At 62.6% G+C, this 24,893-nt stretch overlaps 2 protein-coding genes across 2 annotated transcripts; one reads left to right on the top strand and one right to left on the bottom strand.

The window, feature by feature from the left end:
- The first annotated feature begins 1,468 nt into the window (after positions 1 to 1,468).
- On the top strand, positions 1,469 to 13,768 carry FSTL3 (follistatin like 3). The gene is made up of 5 exons (XM_090027740.1): positions 1,469 to 1,778; positions 6,991 to 7,176; positions 10,096 to 10,311; positions 12,838 to 13,065; positions 13,608 to 13,768. The coding sequence occupies exons 1-5, from the start codon at positions 1,712 to 1,714 to the stop codon at positions 13,658 to 13,660; spliced, it is 750 nt and encodes a 249-aa protein (XP_089883866.1). The 5' UTR covers positions 1,469 to 1,711; the 3' UTR covers positions 13,661 to 13,768.
- A 5,237-nt stretch (positions 13,769 to 19,005) lies between these two features.
- PRSS57 (serine protease 57) lies at positions 19,006 to 21,681 on the bottom strand. The gene is made up of 5 exons (XM_090027511.1): positions 21,612 to 21,681; positions 20,793 to 20,946; positions 20,461 to 20,605; positions 19,677 to 19,937; positions 19,006 to 19,335 (listed from the first exon to the last, which is right to left on the bottom strand). Exons 1-5 carry the CDS (start codon positions 21,679 to 21,681, stop codon positions 19,183 to 19,185), a joined length of 783 nt encoding a protein of 260 aa, XP_089883637.1. The 3' UTR covers positions 19,006 to 19,182.
- Positions 21,682 to 24,893: the final 3,212 nt, after the last annotated feature.

The raw sequence follows: 24,893 nt of genomic DNA, 5'->3' as shown, positions 1-24,893 counted from the left end.
TGTGGACAGGCTGACGGGCGAGGTCTGCCCGAGGCCCCCGACGCCTTGCTTGAACTCGGTCTGGACTCTTCACCGGTGCACATGAGTGCGAGGTGTGTGCAGTGCGGGTCCTTTCTGAGCAGGAGTGGTAAGGCGTGGTGCTGGGTCGGACCCCGGGCTTTCTCTGAGGATTTGCAGCTGCTCTTGTCCCAGATGCTTGGCCACGTCCAGACCTCGCTTCAGCTTCTTCCCCTCCCGCCGCTTCACGCTACACATGCACCCAGACACCCCCGTGCAGACGCAGACACACGCACACACACAGACCTACACACACACGTGATACACACATATACACACAGACACCCATATGATACACACACATGCACATACAACGCACACAGACACACACAGACCGACACACATGCATACGTATGGGCGTACATAGACACACACACAGACCTACACACACGATGCACACACATATACACACAGACGATACACACACATGCACATACACTGCACGCAGACACACGTGCACCCACTTACCTACACACAGAGACACACACCCACCCCGTGCAGGGGTGCTGGTGTAAGGACACGGGCAGACAAGGCCCTGTGGGTGGAGGCGATGACATCTTTTATTAGAGCAGCTATGGAAAAAAGTTCCCTGCCAGCTTTGGGGCACAAACACCGGCCGCAGGCCCTGGGAGAGTGTGTGTGTGTGTGTGTGTGTGTGTGTGTGTGTGTGTGCGCGCGCATGCTCCCCCCACTCCGTGTGGGTAAAGTGAAGAGAGTGGGTGTGATTGAGAACCTCAATCACACCCCCCCCACGGATCCCAGACACACACACACACACACACACACACACACACACGGGGTGATCGGGAACTTCAGTCACACCCCCCACGGATCCCAGACACACACACACACACACACACACGGGGTGACCGGGAACCTCAATCACCCCCCCCCCCAAGGATGCCAGACACACACACACACACACACGCACACACACACGGGGTGATCGGGAACTTCAATCACCCCCCCCACGGATCCCAGACGCGCGCGCACACACACACACACACACACACACACGGGGGGGGATCGGGAACTTCAATCACCCCCCCACGGATCCCAGACGCGCGCGCACACGCACGCACGCACGCACACACACACACACACACACACGGGGGGATCGGGAACTTCAATCACCCCCCCACGGATCCCAGACGCGCGCGCACACGCACGCACGCACGCACACACACACACACACACACACACACGGGGGGGGGGATCGGGAACTTCAATCACCCCCCCCACGGATCCCAGACGCGCGCGCACACGCACGCACGCACACACACACACACACACACACACACACAGGGTGATCGGGAACCTCAATCACCCCCGCCCCCCGCGGGCTCCGGACACACGCGCGCGGACACGCGCCTCCGACACACACACACACACACTTACACAATGCCCTACACACCCCCTGGCGCGCACACACTCGCACACACACCCGCGCGCGCGCACGCACACGCGCTGCCCTTCCCGGCAACTCCAGTGGCTGCCGCGCAGACGCCGCCCACCGCCCGCATGATTCAACCCCGCACAAAAAAATCTTTATATAGCGCGGGGCGCGCGGGGCTGCACGGCAGGTCGGGCGGGCGCGGCCGGCAGCGCCCGCACACTCCCGCTCCGCGCCGCTCCGCGCCGCTCCGCTCCCGCCATGCCGCCCTGGCTCGTGCTGCTCGCGGCCGTGTGCTGGCACGCCGCCGGCGCGGAGCCCGGCCCGGGTAAGTGGCGCGCCGGGCAGCCCGGCTGCGGTCAGGGCTCTCCTTCCCCGCGCCCCCCGGGCCCTTGGCTCTGCAGGCCTGGGCAGGTGGGGGAGCCGGGGCCCCAGCCCCGAGCGCCTGGTGCGGGGGGCGCCGCTGCTTCCCGGGGGCTGCGGCGCTGGCACGGCACGGCACGGCACGGCACGGCACGGCCGGGTGTGTGTTCGTGCCTGTGCCTCGCTCCCGGCTGGATCCTGCCCAGTGCTGAGCCTCCTTGGTAGTAATTTCCTGCCCGCCCCGCTTGCTCTGCAGGGCGCCCGAGCGACTCCCCCCGGGCTCGTGCGATTTAAGGCCAGCAACACTTTGCTGGGAGGTGGCAGCCGCCGTCCTTAGCCTGAGCAGCGGGGGGAAATCCCAGCTGGGAGAGAAAGCGCCGAGGGGTCCTGAGCGCAGGGAGCCCACGGGCTCCTTAGGCCGCGGCTGATCTTGCTCGCCAAGCTCCCTCGGGGAAGAGTGTCCCCCGGTCCCCTCGTAAAGCCCCTGGGGGGCTGAGTAGTGGCACTTCGCACTGAGATCTCAGCGCCCAGCCGGATCCCCGTGCCGAGGACCGCGGGAGCACGAGAAATGCAGCTGGAAGGCCGAGTGCCTTTTATTGGGCTGGAGGCAAAGCCCCCAGAGCCTCCTGCTTGCCTCGGTGCAGTCACCCCCGGCACAGCGTGGCCCCGGAGGGTGCAGAGCACCGATCCGGTGGCGTTTGGCCCCCTTGGACTGCCGTACAGGACTAGGTGAGGTGCAAGCTAATGGAGAATAACCCCCTCCCATCGTTATAAGGAACTGAAGCCCGGTCCGTAGCGCTCAGCAGTCAAGCTCAGGTGCAGCTAACCTTTCCAGTGCTTTGCGCTCCCGCTGGGGGCTTGCCCCGATATTGGGCAATGCCCGTCTCCAGCCCAGCGTGTCCCAGACTCCGCAGCCACCCGTCATCCCGGCAGCGGTTGAGAGCCTCCAAGTTTCCACTGCGGTTTCGCTCCGCCTGAGATAAAACCCGGCTCCCACCAGGCAGCTTTAGCTTCTTCCGCGGCTCATCCTCCGGTTTCCATGCTCTTGACTTGATCCCCATCGTCTGCATGCCCGAGGGACGTGGAAACACTAATGATTTGTAGCGCAGGGAAACTGAGGCACTGCACCTGGGGTCGTGCAAGAAGCCTGGGTCACGGCTGCGCTTGGCCGGGTAGTTGAGGGCCATGCTTGGACCATAAGACCGCTCCTCCGCATTGCCCTCGCAGTGCCTCCGGGACTAGTAAAACATGAATGAAATGGCTGCGGCTTAGACCCGGCGCGGCAGGGGCTCTGGGGTGAGCCAGCTGCAGGAGCAGGGTCGCTCAGTCCCTCGCTGAAATCAGGAGGATTTGCTACTGATATGGCCTGAGCCGCTGATGAGCTCAATGGAGTTGGAGGCTCTCTGAGCGCTGCGCGGGCAGGTGGTTAATTGGCTTTTTGCTGTAAAGGAAAGGCCCTGGGATGTGGGAGTCCCAGCTCCGCAACCGGCTTCTTTGTGGCCGCGGGCACCTCGCTTCACCCCGGGTTGCCCTCAGCTCCTAACCAGGGTGGCGAGGTGGAGCGCTTTGAAGGTTGGGGGCTGCTCTGTTAGCTGTAGGTCCACGGATTATTCCGTCCTTGCGAGGCGCTGGATCTCCTTTCCTTGCTTGCCTGGGCGGCTGTGTTCAACACGGTCATGCCCCCATTAAATGCTTCCTGAGTTCCTCCCTAGAGGCAGCTGCATTTCAGCGGGTGATCCCTGGAAGCGTCGCTGGCCAGAGACCTTCTAGGCTAAGTGCTTTGGGATGCCTTCAAGGCGCTGGCCGCCAAAGGCAGCGGTGGCCTTAGGGTTGTTGCGGCCCTGGGCAAGAGAGTCGTTTCGGGGCCCTTAGAGGTGTCATTTTGATGGCCTATAAGCAAGTCGGACTTTTGCTGCAAAATTTTGGGGACCCTAAAGTGCGGGGCCCCAGGCGGTTGCCCGGTTTGCCCTCCCCTAAGGCCACTACTACTGGAGGGATATAAAGACACCTAGATAGCGTGGCAGCTAGGCAGGGGCATACCTGCAGGAGTTTGTTATCCTGGGCAATATCCTTCATTAGCACGGCCATAGCCACCGTGAATAATAACGTTTCACAGAGAAATATCCCCAAGCAGTGTGGTGTCTCAGACCGTCGAGAGCTCAGCCCAGTCCGGAGAAACAGGCCAGCTTCTCACTTGCAAATGATGTCGTCAGCTGGACAATTTTTCTTCTTTAGTCCTAGAACTGCTCTGCTGATGTTGGAGATTCGACACGATCTGCGTTTGGAGGTGTCTGAGCCTCCGTGATGATCTCGGCATCGTGCTCCCTGCAGGGCTGGGGTTCAACCCCACTGGCAGGAGGTTGCTTCACTGAGCACTCGGTGGGGTGGGGATCCTTCCCCTTCCCATCCCGGCGCTGGCATTTCCCACTGTGTTTTGTAGCTGGGGCCTTTCTCTGGTCCTGAGATGACCCAGGCTCAGGGCAGCTTTGGGTAATTGGGATTAATCCCTGGAACTAATTTGCCCATTTTTCCAAGGTGCCCATCATGGTGGTTCTAGTGTCCGGACTTCGAAGGGGGTGGGTCAGGACACGGATGCATCAGCTTCAGGGCAGAGCATCCAGGATTTGGCCTGTGGTGATAATGGGGGAAGCCTGACTGAGCTGGGCGGGAGGTAGGTGCCGTGAGAAGGGTGCACGGCTTTCAGGCCGGACACCCGGCAGCGCCAGCCTGGGGGAGAGCCGGTGGGGAGAAGCCGCATACGCACGGGGCTTAATCCTGGGGTCTTGCCACTTGGGTTTGCTTCAGTGAGAGAGCTCAGCGCTTCACTGGCTGGGGCCCAGCATGACCCATCACCCTGGACAAACCCTCTGCACCCAAAGGGCTTTTCCCCGGGGGAGGCTGGGCTGGAATCTGCCCCCCGGTCCTTTTATAACAGGCCAGAGAAGAAGCAGCAGGCCTGGACTTTGGCCGGCACCGCTGCCGTCCCTCTCCTGAATTCGGGGGTTTGGGTCCTGTCTGTCTGCGTGTCGCCTCGCGCAGGGCATGGGCGGCATGACCAGGCTGCCCCGTTCCCTAGGGGCTTCCAGGCACCGCAATGTCCAGGCTACACCTATTACTGCTGTAAAAGGCACTCGCGCCAGCTGCGGGTTGGATTTAGATGGCGGTCCATCGTGGAGTGACTCCACTTGGGTTTGTCCGGTGTAACAGGGCAGCGCGTGGCCCCACGTACCCCCTTAACAAATGCTCCCTTGCTCCTAAGAGCCAGGAAGCGTCCTGACTGGAGCAGAGGGCAATGGTGGGGGGAGCAGTGCTGCTGAGTGGTTGGATCAAAACTCCTGGGTTTTCCCCCTGGCAGCTGGACAAACGGGACAGCCAGAGCATGCTTCCCAGCGCGAGCAAGCCTCTGACGGTGCATTGACCTGAGCAAACGCTGATGGTATATCCTCTGGTTTGCATTGCAATGAGGTCTCCCCCAGAGCACCTACCTGTTTTAGGATAGCACCTCTGGGAGGGGGTTTAAAGCCCGCTGGGACCAGCCAGGCTTGCACTGGGGTAGGAGTGCCTGCGGGGGCAAGTCCCGCATAAAGACAAGCCCTTGCCTTGCCCTCTTTCAGCTTCTCTGAGCTGGGCAGGGCAGGTCCGCTCAGCGCCCGGGGGCTGCTGTGGGAATTGGCGTGCTTGTTCTCCTGCAGCACGGGGGATATGCAAAGGGCAGCGCTTAAGAGCTAAATCCCCCCTGCGGGGCTGTGAGGAAGGGCTGCGAGGAGAAGCGCGGGGGGGCGAAACTATCTCATTGCAGCCCCAGTGAGGATGGGGAAGGAGCCGGGGGTCCCTGGACACGTCCCGCGTGGATTGTCGCTGCCCGGCAGCAGCCGGGGGAGCTGCGAGAGCCTCGCTGCCCAGGTTAGCGACAGGGCATCCCGGTGGCTGGCGGCTCAGACACAGAGCCCGTTATTATCTGCTCCGCTGGAGGCCCGGCCGTGGCTCCCTGCGAACCTCCTGCAGCCAAGCCCCACCGCCACCCAAGCAAGGGCGCGTTAGCGCAGGGCCCTGATCTCGGCTGCCGGAGGCAGCTCCGGCCCCCAAACCCTGGATAGAGCCGATGAGAAAACAGACCCGCCAGCGTCAGAAGAGGCCACTTCTCCGAGACGGAAATGGCAAAGGAATCACTCACAGAAAGGGGAGGAAGGAAAAAAAAAAAAGACTCACTCATGAGATTAAGGAACAAACGGGCTTTTGACGCAGCCGGAGCGCATGCCAGTGGCCTGGCCGCGTCCCAGGGGCCCAGCGTCAAGTGCCGTCTGCTCAGAGCATGGCTCGGCGGGCTGCGGGGATGCATGGATGGATCACCAAGCCGGCGTGGCACAGCACGGCACACGTCCGCTCCCGGACCGCAGCGGGCCACGCCGTGCTCTGGGTCCCGGCAGTGGTGGGATGATATCGTGGCATGGTTCAAACTGGGTTCATTTGCAAGCACGTTGTGTTGCCAGGGTGGGTATGAGATTCCCCCTGCCAGCCCGTGCAGATGATCCCTGCTTTCTTTTTAGTTCCTCAGGTTGAATCTCCGCCTGTTACGAAGTTACTAGGGTTTGAAAAGGCTCGCCAGGGGTTTTTTTTTTCCCTAAGATCCTCCTGATTTCTGCCCGCTGGGTGTCGGTGGCTCTGTCTCACCTAGTGGTGCTCACAATCCGGGGCCCATCTGTAGTGCCCAACCCAAGGGAAGACAGCAGCAGGGTTGGGAACAGCCAATGCTGACTCTGGGTGCTAATCCTTGTAATGCCGCTCCCCCGCCCCATAACCCTGGGGTCTGGTTTTTCAGAGCTTAATCCCTGAGATCTGCGAGGGTCAGTGGGCTCCAGAGGACCCCAGAACTGGGAGCGAAGGAGTTGGGGGTGGGGGGTGTCCTCTCTTCAATGCTGTAGTTTGCAGACAGCTGGGCACTTGCAAACCCAGGCTGTACACTTGAAAGAGCCCCGTTCCCCAAGCTGGGGCAGCGTGCAGGATCCATGCCTCTATGCAAAGCCCTGCACACAGGGCAGCGTCAGGGGGGCACAGGGCGGCATGCATGCAAAGGCCCCGTTTTAGTTTTGCATTGGCTTCCTGGTGCTTAACCCTTGCTGCGTCTGAAAGCTGCCAGCTCCCGAGCCTGGTTCTCATGTCCTGCTTCCTCCACGCAGGGGGGATCTGCTGGCTGCAGCAGGGGAAGGAAGCCAAATGCACCATGATCCTCCGGACGGGCGTGACCTGGGAGGAGTGCTGCAGCAATGGCAACGTGGACGTGGCCTGGTCCAACTACACCTACCCAGGCAACAAGATCAGCCTCCTGGGCTTCCTGGGACTTGTGACCTGCCATCCGTGCAAAGGTACAGGCGCCAGCTGATAGGACGCATGGGCCCGGTGGCACTGATCCCAGCAAGGGCCTGTAAGAGCCCAGGTGCCCCTAGACCCTGGCATCGTGTGCTCGATTGATGCCTATTTGCATTAGCCCGGTATCACAGGCTCATGGGCTGCAAGGGGTCAGAGCCTCATCGCAGCCTCTGGGCCCCAAGCAGCTCCTGGGCTCGGAGGTTTGGGTTCGGATTCGGCCGTGTCAGGTCTTGGGAGAGGTTGGTGTGGCCAGGCAGGAATCCCCGTGCGAGACGTCCACCACCCTAGGAGACCTGCACCGTGCCAGGCAGCGTGGGTGCAAAAGGGAGTCCGAAATGATCTGTATTGCACAGCGCAGCTGTCTCAGAGCTTGTCACAAACGGATTTGGGGGTCTGGGGTTTCTCCCCAGCCCTGTCTCAGTCCCCACCCCGGATCCAAGAGCAATGGAGCGGGAGGGCCATGCAGTGCCAGCCCTGTATGGGGGAGAGAAAGTTCATCCCTGGCTTCCCACTGCCCACTGGAGACATAGGGCACGACTCTTGGCCAGACAGCCTACGGTCGGAGAGGGCATGGAGCCAGTGAGCGCCCGGGGCCTGTTCCCGGGTAGTCCGTCCTTCCAGAGGTTCCCTCCGTGGGGAGTTTCCCCTCCCCTTTCCTCTTTCAACATCTCCGTGGCTTTTTAATTTTTTATTTTTTGCAAAAGCGTCTTTATATAACGGGCGCCTTCCCAGAGCAGAGAGGCTCCAGCTGTGCGTGCCGAGCCGTCCAGATGTGGCAGAGGTAGCCAGCTGCTCAGGTCCTCCCACCACACTTGCATGGCCATGTGAGGACAGGCCCAAGGACCTGCTGACCCAGTAGGAAGGGTGTGGGCTTGGAGGGTCAGGCCATAGGAAACGAGCCAATTCGCAGCCCGCCAGTCTCCCTGCGCTGCCCTTCAGCTCCAGCCTAGACCCTGCAGTCTCCCGGGCTCTAACTCAGCCTTGAAAAGCTTCCAGGAAGGGCAGAGGAGTCAAAACAACGCAAAGGGGAGGAGTGGGGCGGAAGCCAGCCCTACCCTCCTGACTTCAGAGCCCTAATAGAGACCAGGCCGGGCCGGAGGATTAGGAGCTGGAGCCCGGTCCTGATCCCCAGGGCACCGGCACAGCTTGGTGCCAAGTAGTAAGCAGCAATGGGGAAGGGAAGAGAAGAGGGAAGGCAGCAGAGGCCTGGGAACTCAGGGCCGTGCAGGATCAGGCCTCGGGGCCGTTCTTGCTGGGACAGGCATGATGGCTGGGATCGGCAGTACTGAGCCAGATCAGCGCGCAGAGGATACGGGAGGAGAGAGGGCTGGCTGCAGGCTGATGAAAGACTCGGGCGCGCGCGGCCGGAGCCTGATGCCGTGAGAGAAGCCCGCTTGGACCCGGCTGCCTGTGCCCAAACTGGCCCCAATGGCCTGGGCTCCTGCCACGGGGCGGGGACCGGAGCACAGATCAGCTGAGGGCTCGGGACCAGCCCAGCCTTGGCCGCAGCATCAGCTGGTTCCCATCAAAGATCTGCTGGACCTTTGCATGGTGCCCTGCACCCAGCTGTCTCCAGTGGGGTGGGGGGTCTCAGAGTGGGGATCAGGGCCAACCTAAAGCCAGAGGAGGAACAACCGCTCCCCTCTACCCCATTCAGGCAGTACTAGTGCCATGCACTCCCCGGGCTGCTGGGGCATGAGCCAGAGGCCTTGGCAAAGAGCAGCAGAGATGACCTCTCTTGTGCTCTGGTTCCTGCTGGGAAGAGGTTACTCCAGGCTATGGCAGGCCTCCGCTACGGGCACGACACATCCTGCTCCAGCTCCACAGCCAGGTCAAAGCTTGGGGAGACGAGCGGGGACACGTGCCTCCAGCTCCCGCAGGACACGTGCCCAGGCCACGAGTCAGCGGTGCAATGAATGGGGCCCCCCCTCGGCTTGCCTCTTCCCCCTGCCTGCAAGCAAGCCCTGGCACGGACCCTTCTGGGACCATCCCGCCTGGTGCCTGGGGCACGGGGATGCCCCACGCCCCCCCCCGAAGAGATCCAGGGACCCACCACGCCAGCCCCAGCTCCAGCTGCAATACAGATGCTTCCGCATCCCCTCCGGGATCAGGCGGGGTCAGTGGTTGGTCTTGTGCCAGGGGGTTCCTCTCCCACCCAGCGGCCCCCGTCTCCTGAGCCCTCCCGCGGCGGTCGCCAGCCCGTGACCCGCGCCAGGCTCGGTTCCCAGCGCTCTCCCCCGCTCGGGGGAAATTCCTGCGCCCGTCACGCACGCACACCAGCTCAAGGGGCCCTTTGAACCCAGACAGATGCCTGCCGGGGTGCGACCCCACGCGACAATGCCGCTGTCTGTCTCGGCCTCCCCCCGCCCGGCCCCCCCCGGGCGGCCCAGACGGGGTCTCCGCAAGCTCCGGCCCCGAGTCACGGAGTCCTGCTGCAGAACAGGCCCCGGCATTGTCTGACGGAGGGGACGTGTTGATCGCAAAGGCCAGGCGGGTGGGAGGGTCCCGGGCGCTGGCTGCTGAGGATTTTCCATTGCATGAGAAGGAAAGGAAGCCTGCTGGCCTTTGGAGGCCCGGGCCAGCTGTGCGGCTGGTGCAGCTGGCAGCCTCAAGCCGGATGGGCCTCAGGGGACATCATTTGCACAGGCTGAGCTGGGTGACCCGGCGGGGCACCTTGGTGTGCTGTGCCGGGCAGTGATGGAGTCGGCCGTGTGTCTGGGAGGTCAGCTGGGGTTGCCCTCGGTGCTGTGCCTGCCGTCGGCAGAGACGGACCAGCAGTAGCTGGAGCAGCATCGCCCCTAGAGCCAGATCCGTCCTGGCCCAGCGGGCCAGCTTGCAGCTTGGTTGGCGGGGGCCATCCCGAGCTGCCTGGAGGAGCCTTGCTAGCGTGGGAGTGACCCCTCTCTTGTCCCCAGAGTCCTGCGAGGGGGTGGTGTGTGGCCCCAGCAAGGTCTGCAAGATGAAGCACGGCCGCCCGCAGTGCACCTGCGCCCCCGACTGCTCCCGCCTGCCCAGGAAGCTGCAGGTGTGCGGCTCCGATGGCTACACCTACCGGGACGAGTGCGAGCTGCTGACGGCCAAGTGCAGAGACCACCCCGACCTGGAAGTGATGTACCAGGGAAAATGCAAAAGTACGTGGGGCGCCCGGGCTCTCCCAGCACGCCACTGGGTTTTGTGGCACCCTCCAAGCTCTGGGGCATGGTGCCTTCCCTGGTCAGGGCACGTGAGTCCATGCCAGTGCCCGGCTCCTCTCACGCTGGGAATTCCCTGCGAGCAGCCAACCCCTTCCACCGGGGCAGCTATATATCCACTAGATGTGCCACCAGTACAGTCCCTGGTGCCCGGACCTGGGGGTCCCTGAGCTGTGAGCAAGCCAGGAGTAGAGCCGGAGAGAAGCAGCAGGCCTGTAGGTCTCTGGCACCCTCCGCGGACCTCCCAAGTGGCTGGTAAAAGCCAGACGCGTGTGACACTGAGCAGCCTGCTTGTTCTCCTCTGTGTGCAAAGCTTGTTCCCGCTGGGCCTGCTTTGTCCAGCATAGATCAAGGTGACAGGCTGTAACCCCGAGGCTTTGAGCCCTCAGTGGAGTAGCTGCTGAAATGCTGCCCTCATGGCTTTTCTCTTGCTCTCCTGGCAGCAGCATCACAGTTACAGGAGTGCGAGTGCAGATAAGCCGAGGATCGGGCTTAGGGTGCGGGGGGGACTCTCGGGGGTGTGCAGAGCCTCCCAGAGCAGGGGAGCAGGTCCCCAGCTGGTGCGAGCGGCTGGAGTTCGGAGCACCGATCATTTATACCGGCTGTGCTCCATCAGATGCGGCTCCAGAGACGGGGGAGGAGGGGAGGGATGAAGAAGGAAGAAAGTTGCCTGTTAAGTTAAGATTTCTGCTGGAGAAAGACAAAGAGACAAGGTTGGGGGGGAGTTCCTGGGGATCCTGCTGTCTGCTCTCAGCGGGGAACTGGCCTCCGGGGTGCTACGCTGTGAGCTGGGTAAGGGACAAACCCAAATGGGCTTCGGGGTGTCAGGTGCGTTCCCCCAGGCTGAGATGGGCTGGCAGGCTGCGGGCTTCTTTCAACTCAAAGCAACCCAGAGAGATCTGGACACTGAGATATGGCTGTACTACCCGTCCTGGAGATGCAGCCAGCTCTGAGGTGAGGCGAGGCAGGTCTTCACCAGAGCATGGCAACATATCTCTTTGGACACCACTGTGCATTGCATAGGGTATAGTATTGACCCCAGACAGCCTGCAGTACCCAAGACATAAGCTCAAGCCTCCTTTGCCCCGTGCCTTTTAGATTCAGGTGGCAGCACAGCAAGGCGAAAACATCCACGTCCTCCAAAAATGACAGGAGCGGCGGTGAGGTCATGGGGCATCGGCCGCAGGCTCACCAAAGCCACGGAGGGGTCTTTAAGCACCTCTGAACTCTGTATTTACCAGCATAGGATGCGCAGAATGGGATGGGATGTTATTTTATAGTACGGTAGCAGCTTCAGATACTCGCCAGTGTCCGGTGGGTCTTGCATACCCCCTGGCTTGAAGAATAACAGCTCATGAAAGGTCACTTGGAAGCATCAAGCTCTCTCTTCATTTTTTTTTTTAAAAAAGGCAGACCAGCAAAACACGGCACCCCTGTCAAGAGCTGTCAGCGGCATTAGGCTTCGCTCTGCCAGCCCCCGTGTCTGACATTCCTGCCTGTCAGGGCCCCCTCCGGAGTCCAATCCGGGGGCAGAAATCTGAGCTGGGAATTTGTGCGCGGAGCCACCTCCCCACCCAGCACACAAAGGAGCTGGAGTTTGTAAACCCCAGCAGAAGACTGTTTATAACAACCCGGCAGCAATGACGCACGCCGGCCGTGCCCCTGTCTGCCTGTGCGAATACGGAGGCTGTGGGCGGGGGTGTCCGTGCAGAACTTCACCCTGGAAGTGTGTGTCAGCCGGGCCGGCGGCCCCGTGACCAGTCAAGGAGGAGCCCAGCCCTTTGCCTTCATCTGGAGGTGCAGCTCCAGCTTGGCTTGGCCCGTGCCCTGCCCTTGCTGATTAAACCGGGTGGGGATTGCATGGCTTGGGTGAAGGGACCAGAGCATTGCAGCGGCAGCGGTGGGGTGTGGGAGTGCTCCATGCGCCTCCGGCTGCTGTAGCTCTGGGCACCTCCGGGGCCAAGCTGAGCTCGGGTCTGGCCGGCCGCTTTCCCTAAATCCTTACGCAGCGCAGCCAATGCCCCCGGAGCCCAATGCGGCGCCCTTCGCTGTCTCAAGCTGGAGGCCTGGCATTGCTGTGCTGATGCCTTCCCATCCCAGCCTGCGTATTTGAGCTCCCAGCTGCTTTCAGGGCACCTGCCCTCAGCTGTGCTGGGTAACAGAGGGTCCTAGTGTCTAACCAGGGGAGCTCTGGAGTCTAAAAGGGTTGAGAAACACCGATCTAGCGCCCATCCTAGTCCTCTGCCTTCTGCAGGTGAAGAGAGGCAGTAGCCATATAGGCTGTGTCCTGGGTGGCGTGGGGGAAAGGAAGAGGGGAAACAGTTTATTTGTAGGGTGTTGGTTACTCCGGTATAGTGCTGGTTCACCTGAGAGCAGAGGTTGGCCCAGGCTGCCCCTCCGGATGTGCCAGCGGCCTCCCGAGGACGGACCTCCCGGTTGATCGGCCGCCTCTGATTGCTCCTCCAGAGTCCTGCTCCAGCGTGGTGTGTCCCGGGACCCACACCTGCGTGGTGGACCAGACGGGCAGCGCCCACTGCGTGATGTGCCGGGCGGCCCCCTGCCCCGAGCCCACCAGCCTGGACCGCGCGCTGTGCGGCAACAACAACGTCACCTACCCCTCCGCCTGCCACCTGCGGCGGGCGACCTGCTTCCTGGGCAGATCCATCGGCGTCCGTCACTACGGAAGCTGCTTGGGTAAGTCGCCCGTCTCTGCCGGGACAGATGGGGGCCTGGCTGGGGGGGTCAGTTCGTAGCGGGTCCTTCCATGGCACCTGGCTTTGCACTGAGTTGCGGTGGAGCCAGCACTGTCGGGGGTGATAAATGGTTCCCAGGCTCTTTGCTCCTCTCATTTTACCCAGCACGATTTCTGCTTCTCGCTGAGCATGGGGAGGCGGGGATGTCATGCCAGAGCAATGGGCCTGTTCCCACCAGAGCTCGGGTGCCAGCACGGCGGCATTGCAGGCCCGTGGCGAAGGGTCGGCATCAAACCAGCGTCTCCCATGAGTCTGGGCCTGTCTGGGGGATACGGGAGCTCGGCCGCTGTATAAAACGGGCGCGTTGTGGCCTGGGGGAAAGCCAGCCCCAGTGTGGGTGGTGGTGACTTGTGGCCCCTCTTCTCCTGCCCCCCAGTATACCAGTGACCCCCACGGCTGTCCCCAGGCCCTGGAGCTGCCTGTGCCCACAGCCTGTCTCGGTGCTTCCCGGCATCTTACTCTCTTCTCTGGCTCCATTTCCAGCTGTGCCTAAATACTCCCCAGATGAGGACGATGCTGAAGAAAACTACGTGTGAAACTTTCCTTGTGCGCCGAGAGGCTGAACCCAGGAGCTAGGGGCATTATGTGTATATTGTACGAACCATATACCCAATATTTATTAAGATAAAAGATCCTTATTTATAGCTGTTTATGTTATGCCGATGCGCCCCCCCGGCTCTCAGTCGCTCCGTTCCTGCCATCGGGGTGTAGAGGTGGGAGGGCGTGGAGTAGGGGGGTCTCCCCATCGCTGCTGAGGCAGCTTGGACCCCGGCGTAAGTTAGAGCAGCCTCAGGGTTGCTTTAATTTATGCTCTGCTCCCCATGGAAAGCAGAGAGGACTGGCGGGGTGGGCCTGGTCTGGTCCCATCGGTCCTCTTTGCTGGGGACTTGAAGCAGGATGGGGGCATTTCTACACTGGCTGCCACCACCACTCGGGCCCACGCTGTACATTCGCCCCTAGACGACAGACCTGGGCTTATTTATTCACTTGTCTTCCCTCTTAGTGCCGTGTCCGCAGAGACTTCCTGCCTGCAGCTCAGTGCATGGGGGGACTTGCAGTGCTCCCCTCCCCGTGGAGCAGGTGGCTGATGGGAGGGAGGGTGACCCACGTTCCCTTGTTGGAGCTGGGTTTGCAAGCAGAGAGTATAAAACGGGGAGGGGACCCAGCTTCGTGCACTGTCCAGGCCTCTGCGCTGTGCAGAGTGGGTGCAGCCAGGCACACTGGCTTGGGCTGTCGGCTAGGCAAGGAGCCTGGGAGCCTTGGGGCTAAATGCAGGAGCCTTTGTTGCTTGAGCTGAGATCCCCCTCTAGGCTGCAGGAGGCTCATCGCTGTTGCGGATGTCGCACCGCCCGGCTGGGGGCGGGGGTGACAGAGCCCCATGCTGAGAGCATTGCACCATCTCCTCCATCTGACTTTGGGGCCTGGGGTCCATGGTGCGTGGATCAGGGGATTAGTTCAGGCCTCTTTTTCAGCAGCGACTGTCCTTGGACACAGCTGGTCCACGCCACTGCAGCTGCCGATGCTTGTCCAGAGCACGGTGACCAAAGTCAGGGTGGCATTTTTGGGCAGGGAGCGGGGCGTCAGGCGGCTGGGCTCCCTTGGCCGGTAGCTAGTGGCGTGCTTCACACGAGCTTCGACTCCGCGCTCTCTCAAAGCCCATCATCCCCCCTCCAGCCCGTTACACCTAGAAGGGGCTTGGCCCGGGCTCTGCCTGTCACTCGATGTTGTTCCCACTCCCAGACCGTATTCCCTGTGTACCACCCTTGCCCCGCTCCAGCTGCCGAGTGCTGCATGCAACAACCCCAGGAACAAGGGAGTTGGGCGGGTTGCCCCGGGCACCGGCGGGCAAGGCTTATCTCCCGGGCCATGCCACTGCCAGGGCTCGCCCGGCCCCGCTTTTGGGGCAGGGACCCTTCTGTCCTGCACAGCGGGGCCTTGCCCTCCTCATCGCTGAGCACCGCATGGACCTCCCTGCTGTCTGAACTGGACACTGGCCCCACAGCTTCTTGCTACACCTGCCTCCCCCCACTTTCCTGTATTTATTTTGTACATCCCCTGCGCCGCTGTGTACATAGCACGTCACCTCCGACACTGTGCAATCCGGGAACTTTTGCCTTTATATAAATATGATATATATAAAAATATATATATATATATATATAAAAAATCCCCTATTTTCTATTTTTGTATGGTTGTGTCCCCATCGGTTAGAACCGCGCAGCGTAACACGGACCTCTCCCATCCCAGACTGGTAGAGGCATTTTATGGCTATGGTACATTTTGGGTTATCATTAAAAAAAGAATAAGACGAGTCAAGCATCTTCGTTTTCCTTCCGCTCGAGTCTAACGGGCTGGAGGCGGCCGCAGAGGCCTAGAGCTGGAGTCCCGGAGGGGCTCGACGGATCTGACCTCCTACCTAGCCCGGGCTGGAGAATTTCAACCGGTAATTCCTGGCAATTTGTGGTTGCGCTGGAGGGTATCTTTTAGAAAGAGACCTTCAATCTTGGCCGCAGGACTCCAGCCGGGCAGAGACACAGAGCTTTCCATGGCTGGCCTCTCCCCAAAACGTCATCCCCCCCCCGCCGCTTGCTTCTGGTTTGAAGGACGGCCCTGGGGATGAGAGGCAGAGAGCAACCCGCAGACTCGTCCGCCCGCCTCCTTAATGACCTTGGCTTCTCCCCCGGGGACTGCCGGCCAAGCGGGTCAAGGGGCAGCTTGCACCGAGGGAGGCAGGGCGCTCTGTGGGCTCTTGCCCCCTGGGACATTGGCTGGGACCCACTGAACTCGTTTCAAGCGGCTGCCTGAGGATAACGTCAAATGGGGATGTCTGTGCCACGCTCCGACCAAACCTACGGGTCCATGCCCCCCCGTGGGTCCCATCGCTCCTCCAGCGCAGCGGGCCACGGAGATCAAGGGCAGCTGTTTCTCCCGCGGTGTGCGGGGGCCGTGTCACTGGGGGTCACCGCGGCTGCTTCCGAGGAAGAAGAGCCACGTGTTGCCCCCAAGCTCCCGGCTGTCGAAGCCGTGACCGGGGCAGAGATTAGGTTAAAACAACAGCCCAGAACTTGGGTGGGAGGAGTGGGGCAGCAAGGCAAAGCCCCAGACACTTTGCAAAGGCATCCGTCTGTCTGCAGCTGCTGCCGGCTGGGTCATAGGCTGCGTGCGTGCGTGTGCGTGTGTGTTTGTGTAGGCGGATACAAGTACTTGTGTGCGCCGGTCCTCACTCATGGCAAAGCCCCGTGGCATCATGTCTGGGCACGATGGACGCGAGGCCCAAAGCAACCCGGAGGGCCTCTGGAGTGGCCTGTCGAGCAGGGGACAGACCCACGGCCATAGAGGCGACCCCCCGGATCCCCAGGCCGGAGCCCTGAAGCCTTGCCCCTGCGCTGGCTCCCAGCAAGGTACACTCAGCCCCGGGCAGCCGGTCCCACAGCCCGCCTAAAGGGCCCACTGGCAAACCCCGGCGGGGGGGCGAGAAGGACCCAGCCAAGGTGAGACCAGAGGGTGTGTGACCCCTGCTCCCCTGCGATTGCCATCTGAGCTGCCGGCGCCCTCCACGGAGAGCTGGGAGCAAAACCCAGGTGTCCTGCCCCTCCGTCCACGTTGCCTTCCCGTGACAAGGTGCCCCTTGCCGTGAGCACGCGCTGGCCACCCTGGCCAGGGAGCAGCTGCCTGCCGCCTCCGCCACGGTGCCTCTCGCAGCTCTGCAGGCAAGACCTGCCGTCTGCCTCCCCCCACCCCGTCCCAGCCTGGAAGCCTGCTCTAAGTGGGGTCACAAATACCAGCACTCCCCAGTGAAGCCCCTGCCTCCTCGCCTCCTGGACGGCACCCCTCTGGGCTGACTGGTGAAGCCGGCTGCTGCCCGAGCACCTGCAGGTTTTGTGCCTGGGAGGCTGCAGCAAAGCAGCTGGTTGCAGTTTGCAGGGGGGGCTTCCACCCCAGCCAAGCCCCCTCTCAGTGCAGCAACAGCAGCCTCTGCCACGGCGGGTTGGTATTGCACAAAGCAACAGCTGCCATTAATCGAGACCCGATGTGCATCCACCCGCCCTGCACCACCACCCTTTGCAAAATCTCCGCCCCCCACAAGGCCCGGAGCCCGCCGGATGCTGCACAGAGGGGCTGCGCAGCCAGGCAGGGTTTACCCACGGCCGCGCACTGATCTGATGGAAAGGGGCTGGGTTCAGCCTTGCCGTGGCTAGGGACGCCCCCTCCCTGAACAGCCCCCAGATTCAGACTCCAGCAAACACGGCAGTGTTGCACCCAGCTGGACAGTGCCCTGGGCCCTCCACGGCTCTGGCGGGGCTGTGGGGCTGGCAGGTGGCCGCGGGGGGGGTGGATGGGTCCATCCCAGTGGTGCTCTCTGGACTGGGACGTCCCCCCCCAAGAATGGGAGCTGGGGGCTTGAATGAGACTTGGCGGGTCTGGGCCGTGTGGGTTTAGAAGGGGGAAACTGAGGCACGGTAAGGCAAGAAGGGTGATACCTCAAGCTCTCCCTGCAGTCAGCACCGCGCCCCTCTGAAGTGAGCCCCAAGCCCCTCCGTGTCCTGGACCCGCTGCTGCCCCAGAGCCGAGAGAGGGGCTACATGTGAGCGGCGAGGTGCCAGGCTGCAGCGGAGCCCAGATGTGGCAGGATGCGGAGAGCGAGGTTAGGATGCCCATGGCTCCAGGGGAACGCAGGGTGCTCGAGCAGGAGGGAGGGAGTAATATCCCCCACATCCCTGCCCCAGCCCTGGCAGGGGACTCGCCGCCGATCTGCAGTGGGGCCCTTCGTTGCACCAGGGCGGCCAGTGACCTCACTGGGATCGAGAGCCAAACCCCAGCTGGATCCCAGATGGCCTCGTCCCTGTCAGCCGGGACCATCAGATGGCTGCTGGCATCTCCCAGCTACACATCTGGCTGGGGTGGGGGGATTGCAGATTCCCTGCCGCCACCCCAAGGCACCGCAGTGCCCCCTTCCCAGCCTCTCCAAGGGCCGGGGGAAGGAGGGGGACAGCTAGTTTGTCCCCCGCCAGAATGCAGCTGCCTCTGGGGTGGAACGCTGCTGCAGCAGAACAGCCCAAGGGAAACCTGTCCAGAGGTGTGTGCCCAGGTGTGAAGGAGAAAGCAATAGAAAGGGCAGCAGGGTGGCTGGGCGGAAAGAGGGAGGGAGGCAGGGCAGTGGGCAGGGAAGGGTTAAGGAGGGCCTGCGGGCTGCAGGTGCCCTGCCCTGCTGCACCTGGTTAAAAGGAGGCAGAGGAGCAGCTGGAGCTGCTGTCAGAGCCCAGGGGCTGGGAGCAGAGCCGAGCCGAGTGGAGCCGAGGGCCTGGCTGCTCCCAGGCAGGCAGGTAGGTCTGGGACACCCCAGTTTTCCACTGCCCTGGTGCTGGGGTTGCTGCTGGAGCCTGTGCACGGCCTCTGCAACCGCTGGTCCTGGCCCATGGGCTGGACTCTGGTGGGCCTTGGGCAGACGGGAGGGGATGGGGAGCATGAGGCTGGACCCCTCCCCTCCGGCTTCCCTGGTGGGCAAGGGAGTATAGGCAGTGCCAGCCTGCTGCTGCTGGCGCCAAGCAGCATCCGCACAGCCCAGGCTGCCCCAGGAGCTCTGCCACGGCAGAGGGGAGCAATGACTAGGATGGTGCAATGTCCGGGGGGAGATGCACTTTATTTTTGTGGTCGGGGGGGGGCGGGCAGTGGAGCCTCTGCCCTGCTCCTGGGGAAAGGGCTGGTGTCCTGCCAGGCAGCTGCTGGAGGCAGGGGCGATCCCAGCCCCGCTGGCCTAGAGAGCGGCCTTGTGCTGCCTCCCGGCGGCCACGCTGTGCAACACAGGGGGATGCAAAGAATATGGGGGGGGGGAGGCGGAAACTGAGGCACAGCGCAGGGATGTGATTTGCTTGGGAAAGCACCCTGGCATCCTGATGCAGTCCCCCACCCCTTCCCCGGCCTCCCAGACTGCTCAGCCCTGGTGAGCCCAATGCAACCCACCTCTTCCACTCTCCCCCTCCCACAGTCCACGCTCCTGACCCGTGCTGCTTGGGGGTGGGGGGCAGGGGGTCTCCGGAGCCCAGCAAGGGCTGGGGTACTAATTGCTCCTGATGACCTGATGGAGCCAGCGGATGTAGAGGGAGACGCGCGTGTAGATGTCAGGGAAGCGGCGGTCCCCGCACTTCTGCCCGGAGAAGGACACGACTCCGCAGACCCTGCCCCCGCAGACCAGGGGGCCCCCAGAGTCGCCCTGCAAAGCCAGAAAGAGTGGAGGGAGAGGCTTGTGGGGCATCACGGGCAGGAGGGAAGGCGCAGGGCCCTGCTGCCGTGTTGGATGGAGGGTTGCTCACAGACCTGCGTCCCGGTCCTCCCCCTTCTCCCAGCCAGTGTTAACCAGCTGGCAGAGACTGGGCACTGTTACAGGGAAGCTCACAGCCTCGGGGTTTGAGCCTGGGTTGGATGGCCCTGCCAGCTGCTTGTTTCTGGCACCAGGCTGCAGTCTCATGCCGGCCTCATAACCCACCCTGGGGCAGTGGGCTTCCCTCCCAGCGGTGCCACCGTGTGGGGGGAGGGGGTAGCAGTGGCACTCACAGAGCAAACCCCCTGGAAGGTGGCGGTGGGGGCGGCGGTGCAGAGCATCTCGGCCGTGACATGCCCCTTCCAGCGGGCGTTGCACACCGTGCGGTTGAAGACGGCGGTCTGGGTCTCCATGAGCTCAACAGGGGACGTGCCGAAGTTGGAGACGTCGCCCCAGCCCGTGACCCGGCAGGCAACCCCGGGGCGGAGGTCAGAGTTGGGCTGGGGCAGGCGGATCCGCTTCACAAACTGGTTCAGGGTGGCCGACTGGTTCAGCTGGGACACGGGGGATCCCATTGGTGTCCGTCGCCCTTGAGCAAAGGCGCCCAAGCCTGCTCCTGTCCCACCCCGCGCACCTTGGGCTTGAGTTTTTCCCCCCCACACACTTCGGGGCCTTTTACCCCCAGGAGACTCCCTGCACCATGCAGGCCTTGCTCTGTGCAGCTGCCCCAGGGCAGAAAGGCCTCTCCATCCATTACCGGGCATTTAAAGCTGCCTCCAGTAACTGGTGGCTTTGGAGGCAGCAGCTCTTGGGGGACTTCTGCAGGGCAAGTGGGGGCGAAGAGGCAGCGATGGACCCCAATTGGATCAGCTGAGACTCTCCCTCCTTGGGAGGGGGGTGGAAAAGTGGGTGCAAATTCCCCCCGCCCCCCCAGCCCAATCTGGCTGCATCGGGGCTGGGCGATTCCTCGAGGCTGCGGCACCATGTAGCGTCCAGCTCAGTCATTCGGCTGCCCGGAAGAGCCCAGCTGCCCGGGGGTGCGGTGCGGGGTCCCCCCGGGGCGGGCGGCTGCCTCACCTTGAGCAGGCGGATGTCGTTGCGCACGGTGCGGGTGTTGTAGTGGGGGTGCGGGATGGACTCCACAACGCTGAAGACCTGCTGGGCCGCCTCGGGGCGCTGCAGGCGGTGGGCGCCCAGCACCACGCGCACCGAGGGGTTGCGCCTGGAAGGCAAGGGTGCGGGCTCTGCGTTGGTGCCGGCGCGGGGCAGGGAGAGGGGACTGGCACTTGGGGGCTGCCAGCCAGGCAGGGATTTGCCCCCGTGGCCCTGGGAGGTAGTGGGGGTCCCAGCCAGGGTCCAGGCTGGGGCTGGGGGAAGGAGGGGAGCTCGGGACGGGGAGGGCACCATACCTGGGAATAACGCAGTGTGCAGCCGTCATCACCCACTTGGGCAACAGCAGGCAGCCCCCGCAGACGTGCTGCCCGTCCATCTGGATGGAGGCCATGTAGGGCCGGGAGTGTGGCTTCACCGCCTTCCCCCCGACTATCCAGCTCCCCTGGGCACCTGGGCCGACAAAAAGCTGCTGGGAGACCAGCCACCGTGTCCCCATCCCTGCCAGGCTGGGATGTACGCGAGGACGCTGAAGGAGCCAGCAGCTCGGAGCTGCGCACCTGGCGCTGGTACCCTTACAAATACCAGGGTCCCAAGGGCTGCGGTTTGTCCCATGGCTCATCCCCTGGGTTCAAATCATCCCATGCACACGTAAATGCACGTCTGCTGCCTCCAGCAGGCGCTGGGCCCAATCCAGCTGCCGTCTGGGCTACGTGGGCCCACAAGCATCAATCCTCCAAGCAGAGCCCAGAGCATTCACGCCCCGCTTGGCTTGCAGCTGAGCCGGGACCAAGCTGCACGGCTCCTTGCCGCAGCTTTTGCTCCCGAGGGCACCATCTCACTCGGGCAAAATGAAAGCTGCAGCAACCAGCCGGAGCTCCCGGGCATCTCCGCCTGCCCCTGGCCGACCTGCAGTTCCCAGCCCCATGTGCAGGCCAGACCCTCTCGGAGCATGGGGGAGCTCCTACCTCCCTGCTCAGAGACATGAAGTGACATTCCCCGGTCCCTCTGCAGCCTCGGTGGCAGAGCACCTGGCTCTAGCACATGGCAGCCCAGCACCACCCAACCCATCCTCCTGCCCTCCCCCATTCCCCCCGCCTAGCACCGACAGCCTTTACCTGCCGGCGCCAGGGTCAGGAGCAGGGCTGGGCTGCCCAGAGCCAAGAGGAGCAGGCTGGCGCTTGCCATGCTGCAGAGCTGAGCAGGTGGGTCCGTGCTGCCCCAGTAAATACCCCTGCGAGGCATGTTGCAATGCTGTGGTACAACCCCCATCCCCCCGTGCCCCCCAGGCCTGGCGGAGCAGGGCCGAAGGGGCCCCTCTGGTCCCTCCCCTTCAGTTGGCTTGTGCAATACCCCAGTGGGGGGTTCAGATCCACATGGAGGGGGTCTGGGGAGGGCACTGCATCCCGGGGCAGGCACATGAGAGCGCCCAGCCAGCAGGGCACCGGGCTAACACCCTGGTGAATTGTGGTGCCCTCCCCCAGGCTCTGCTGCTGCCTGGAACATCACCCCTGGGCTCATTAGCGTGGGCTAATTGGCCTCGTCATCCTGACTGTGCAGAGAGAGGCCTCTGGCTGCGGTGGGGGACACGTGCGCTGCCCAAGGGACAAGCGCCCCGAGAAGTGTCTGGCTCTGAACAGCCACAAGAAGCAGCAGGAGGGGGACTTGAATCCAGAGTAAGAACAGCCCAACTGGGGGGTCGGGGATCTTCATCCAGATCACCTCCCCTTGTAGACGAGCCTCTGGGCAGCTCCTGTGCTTCAAAGTCGCCTCCTTGCTTATTTAGAAATAGCTGCCCCACGAGATGCCCCGTTCAGGGGCACGACCCCACGGCGCAAGGTGGCGGGCACGCGGGTCGCTTGGAAGCCCGCAGCCACCCAGGCCGCCGTGGGGGAGGCAGTAGATGGGATGTGGGGTGCCCGAGGGAGAGGAGGCTGGCTGGGCCTGGCCGCTGGGGCTGCGAGCCAGGCGGTCAGTCGCCCCTCTCCGATCCATCAGGGGTTCGGGACCCGGAGGGTTTTGCTTGTATGCCTGGCAGACGGGGGCCAGGGGCTGAATCTGTGACCCAGGCTCAGCTCGGGCTGTGAGCTTGGCAATTTTGGGATGGGTTTTTGGGCTTGTCCCTGTACAGATGCAGAAGCTGTGCGTGGAACTGGGGAGGGGGGTCTCGGACAGGTCTGAGTCACAGGGTTTGCCCCGTTTGTGCTGCCACACCAGCCCAAATACCCCAGGCTCCCGGCCCAGCCTGGGGCCTTGCTGCATTCACCATAGGATTTCCCAACCTCACCGGTGCCTCTTTACTGCTCCATCACCTGTTTCCTGTGTCCGTTTGCTGGAGGAAACAGTTGTTTGAGCAACACCCACTGCTGCTTTTTTGTTTTTGTTTTTTAACTCCTCTGGCACCCAAAAAAGTCTCCCCACTTTTCCCTCGCCTCCAGCCCCGAGTTGTGGTGCACCCGGGAGAGGGCAGAGGCCTGGACCTGCCCCCGCGACGTTCCCATTGACAGGTCTGGGGGCTGGCTGGGGAAGGTGCATCCCTTGGGGAGCGGCAGGGTAAAATGTGATCTCTTTTATTAGACCAACTAAATAGTTGGAAAAAAATTGTCCTTTGCAGGCTTTCGGGGCACAAACACAACTGTTCCTCTGCGGAGAGGAATGAAGGGCTGAGCTGGGTGTGGACGGGGGTGATACCGCTCTGGATGCCCAGCCTTCAAGACCCTGCTGTGGGCTAGGATGGGCTTCAGGGCGGGGACTCCCATCGCTTTCCCAACAGAGACGGCGGCCTCGGGAGTTTCTGCTGCCTCCGAGATGCTCAGGGGAGACCCAGCAAAGGGGACAGCCTGGAAGGAGCGAGGAGGAGAGGAAAGGGAGCGATGGGGGAAGCAAAGGGACCTGCCGAGACCCCCAGCTAGACCGGGCTAGATCCCGGGTCCCTCAAGCCCCCCAGCCAGGCCGTGCCCACGGCTGCTGTGTGCTGTATGCGGCTGTGGCCCCCCCAGCTCTTCCCACCCAGCCTCTGCTGCAACGCCCAGGTCCGTGGGGGCGCAGGAGCAGGATGCCTGGATGAGGTGGGTGGTTTAGGGTGGGCAAACTGGCAAGCCACAAACCCACCCCCAGTCCTCTTCCAGCTCTTTGTGCGAGTAGTGCCAACGGATCCCAGCCGCCGCAACAGTCGCCAGCCTCCGGGGCCCCTGCACCTGCTCCTGTAGCACGTGCGCCTTTGGTGGGGGGCTTTACTGGCTCTGCGGGGGCCTGGAGGGAGCATATCCCAGGCCATCTCTGCCATGTGCCTGCTGCACCTTCCCTCTGCCCTGCAGAGCCCACGGGGCTGGGCTGTACCCAGGCTTCTGCCCTGAGCTGGCTCCTGGGAGCAAGCTTCTAGTGCCCAAATCCAGATCAGGCGGGGATACCCAGCCCTGCTAAGAGAGGCCTTGGTGGGAAGGAGGTTAAGTGGGCAACCTCCCATGCAGGGTTGCAAGCCTTAGGGCATGGAGATCAGAGCTGGGGGAAACTGAGGCAGAGCGAGGGGGCAGGGTTGTACGCCCAGCAGGGCCACGGAGAGAACCCGGGAGTCCTGGCTGCTCTAGCCACTAGGCCAGATGCTTCCTGCACCCTGGCAGGTTGGTGGGGGGAGTCCTTGGCTGTGGTATGGGCTCTCGTAGCTTGGTTTCTCCAGCTCTGACATGGATTCGTGGGTATTTTTGGCACCTAAAGACCCAGCTGGGATCCAGGTGCCTGGGTGCTTCCCTCTTCAGGGAAACTGAGGCACGGAGCAGCTTGAGTGGGTCACTCACTGAATCGATCAGTCAGGGTTGTCGCCCCTCCAAGGCTTTCTGCCTGGTGAGATGGATGGGGGGGTGGGATCTGCCCATGTGCCCACCCACCTTCTCCCATCTTTTGCCAGGGCAGCCTTCCTCACCAACAGCCGTACGTCCAGCCTGGGGCACAAACACATGCAACTTCTGGGCTTCCCTCTCCTTTCTCCACCCCAGAAGCAGCTGCATTTAGGGCACAGTGCAGCCATGACACCACTCGCTGGGGCCCCTGCTCTTTCTCTCCCCCTAGGTCCAGCTGCATTTGGGGCACCGTGCTTCCATAGTACAGCTCGCAGGGTCCGTGCCCTTTCTCCCCCCGCCCCAGAGGCAGCTGCATTCCCCGTGCGCCACTGCAGGTTGCAGGCGCACAGAAATCGGAGAGATTTCTAGGGACTTGCAGAGGTCACGTCTAGTCCAGCTCGCTTCCCGAAGCAGGATCGCCCCTCTCCAAACTGTCCCGTCCAAATGCTGCTCTACCGCACCCCAGCGCGAGGCTGTTTGGGGTCCTGGGAGCGCCGCGCTCGACCCAGGAGCCCTGCCAAGAGGCTGAAGGAAGAGGCCATCCCGGTGGATCGCTGTGGTGCA

This window comes from Crocodylus siamensis, chromosome 14 (assembly GCF_052110815.1).
Source record: "Crocodylus siamensis isolate JL-2025a chromosome 14, ASM5211081v1, whole genome shotgun sequence".
In the NCBI taxonomy this organism is placed as follows: Eukaryota; Metazoa; Chordata; order Crocodylia; family Crocodylidae; genus Crocodylus; species Crocodylus siamensis.
The sequence above is the reverse complement of the archived record's forward strand: the minus strand, read 5'-3'. Positions and strand labels throughout refer to the sequence as shown.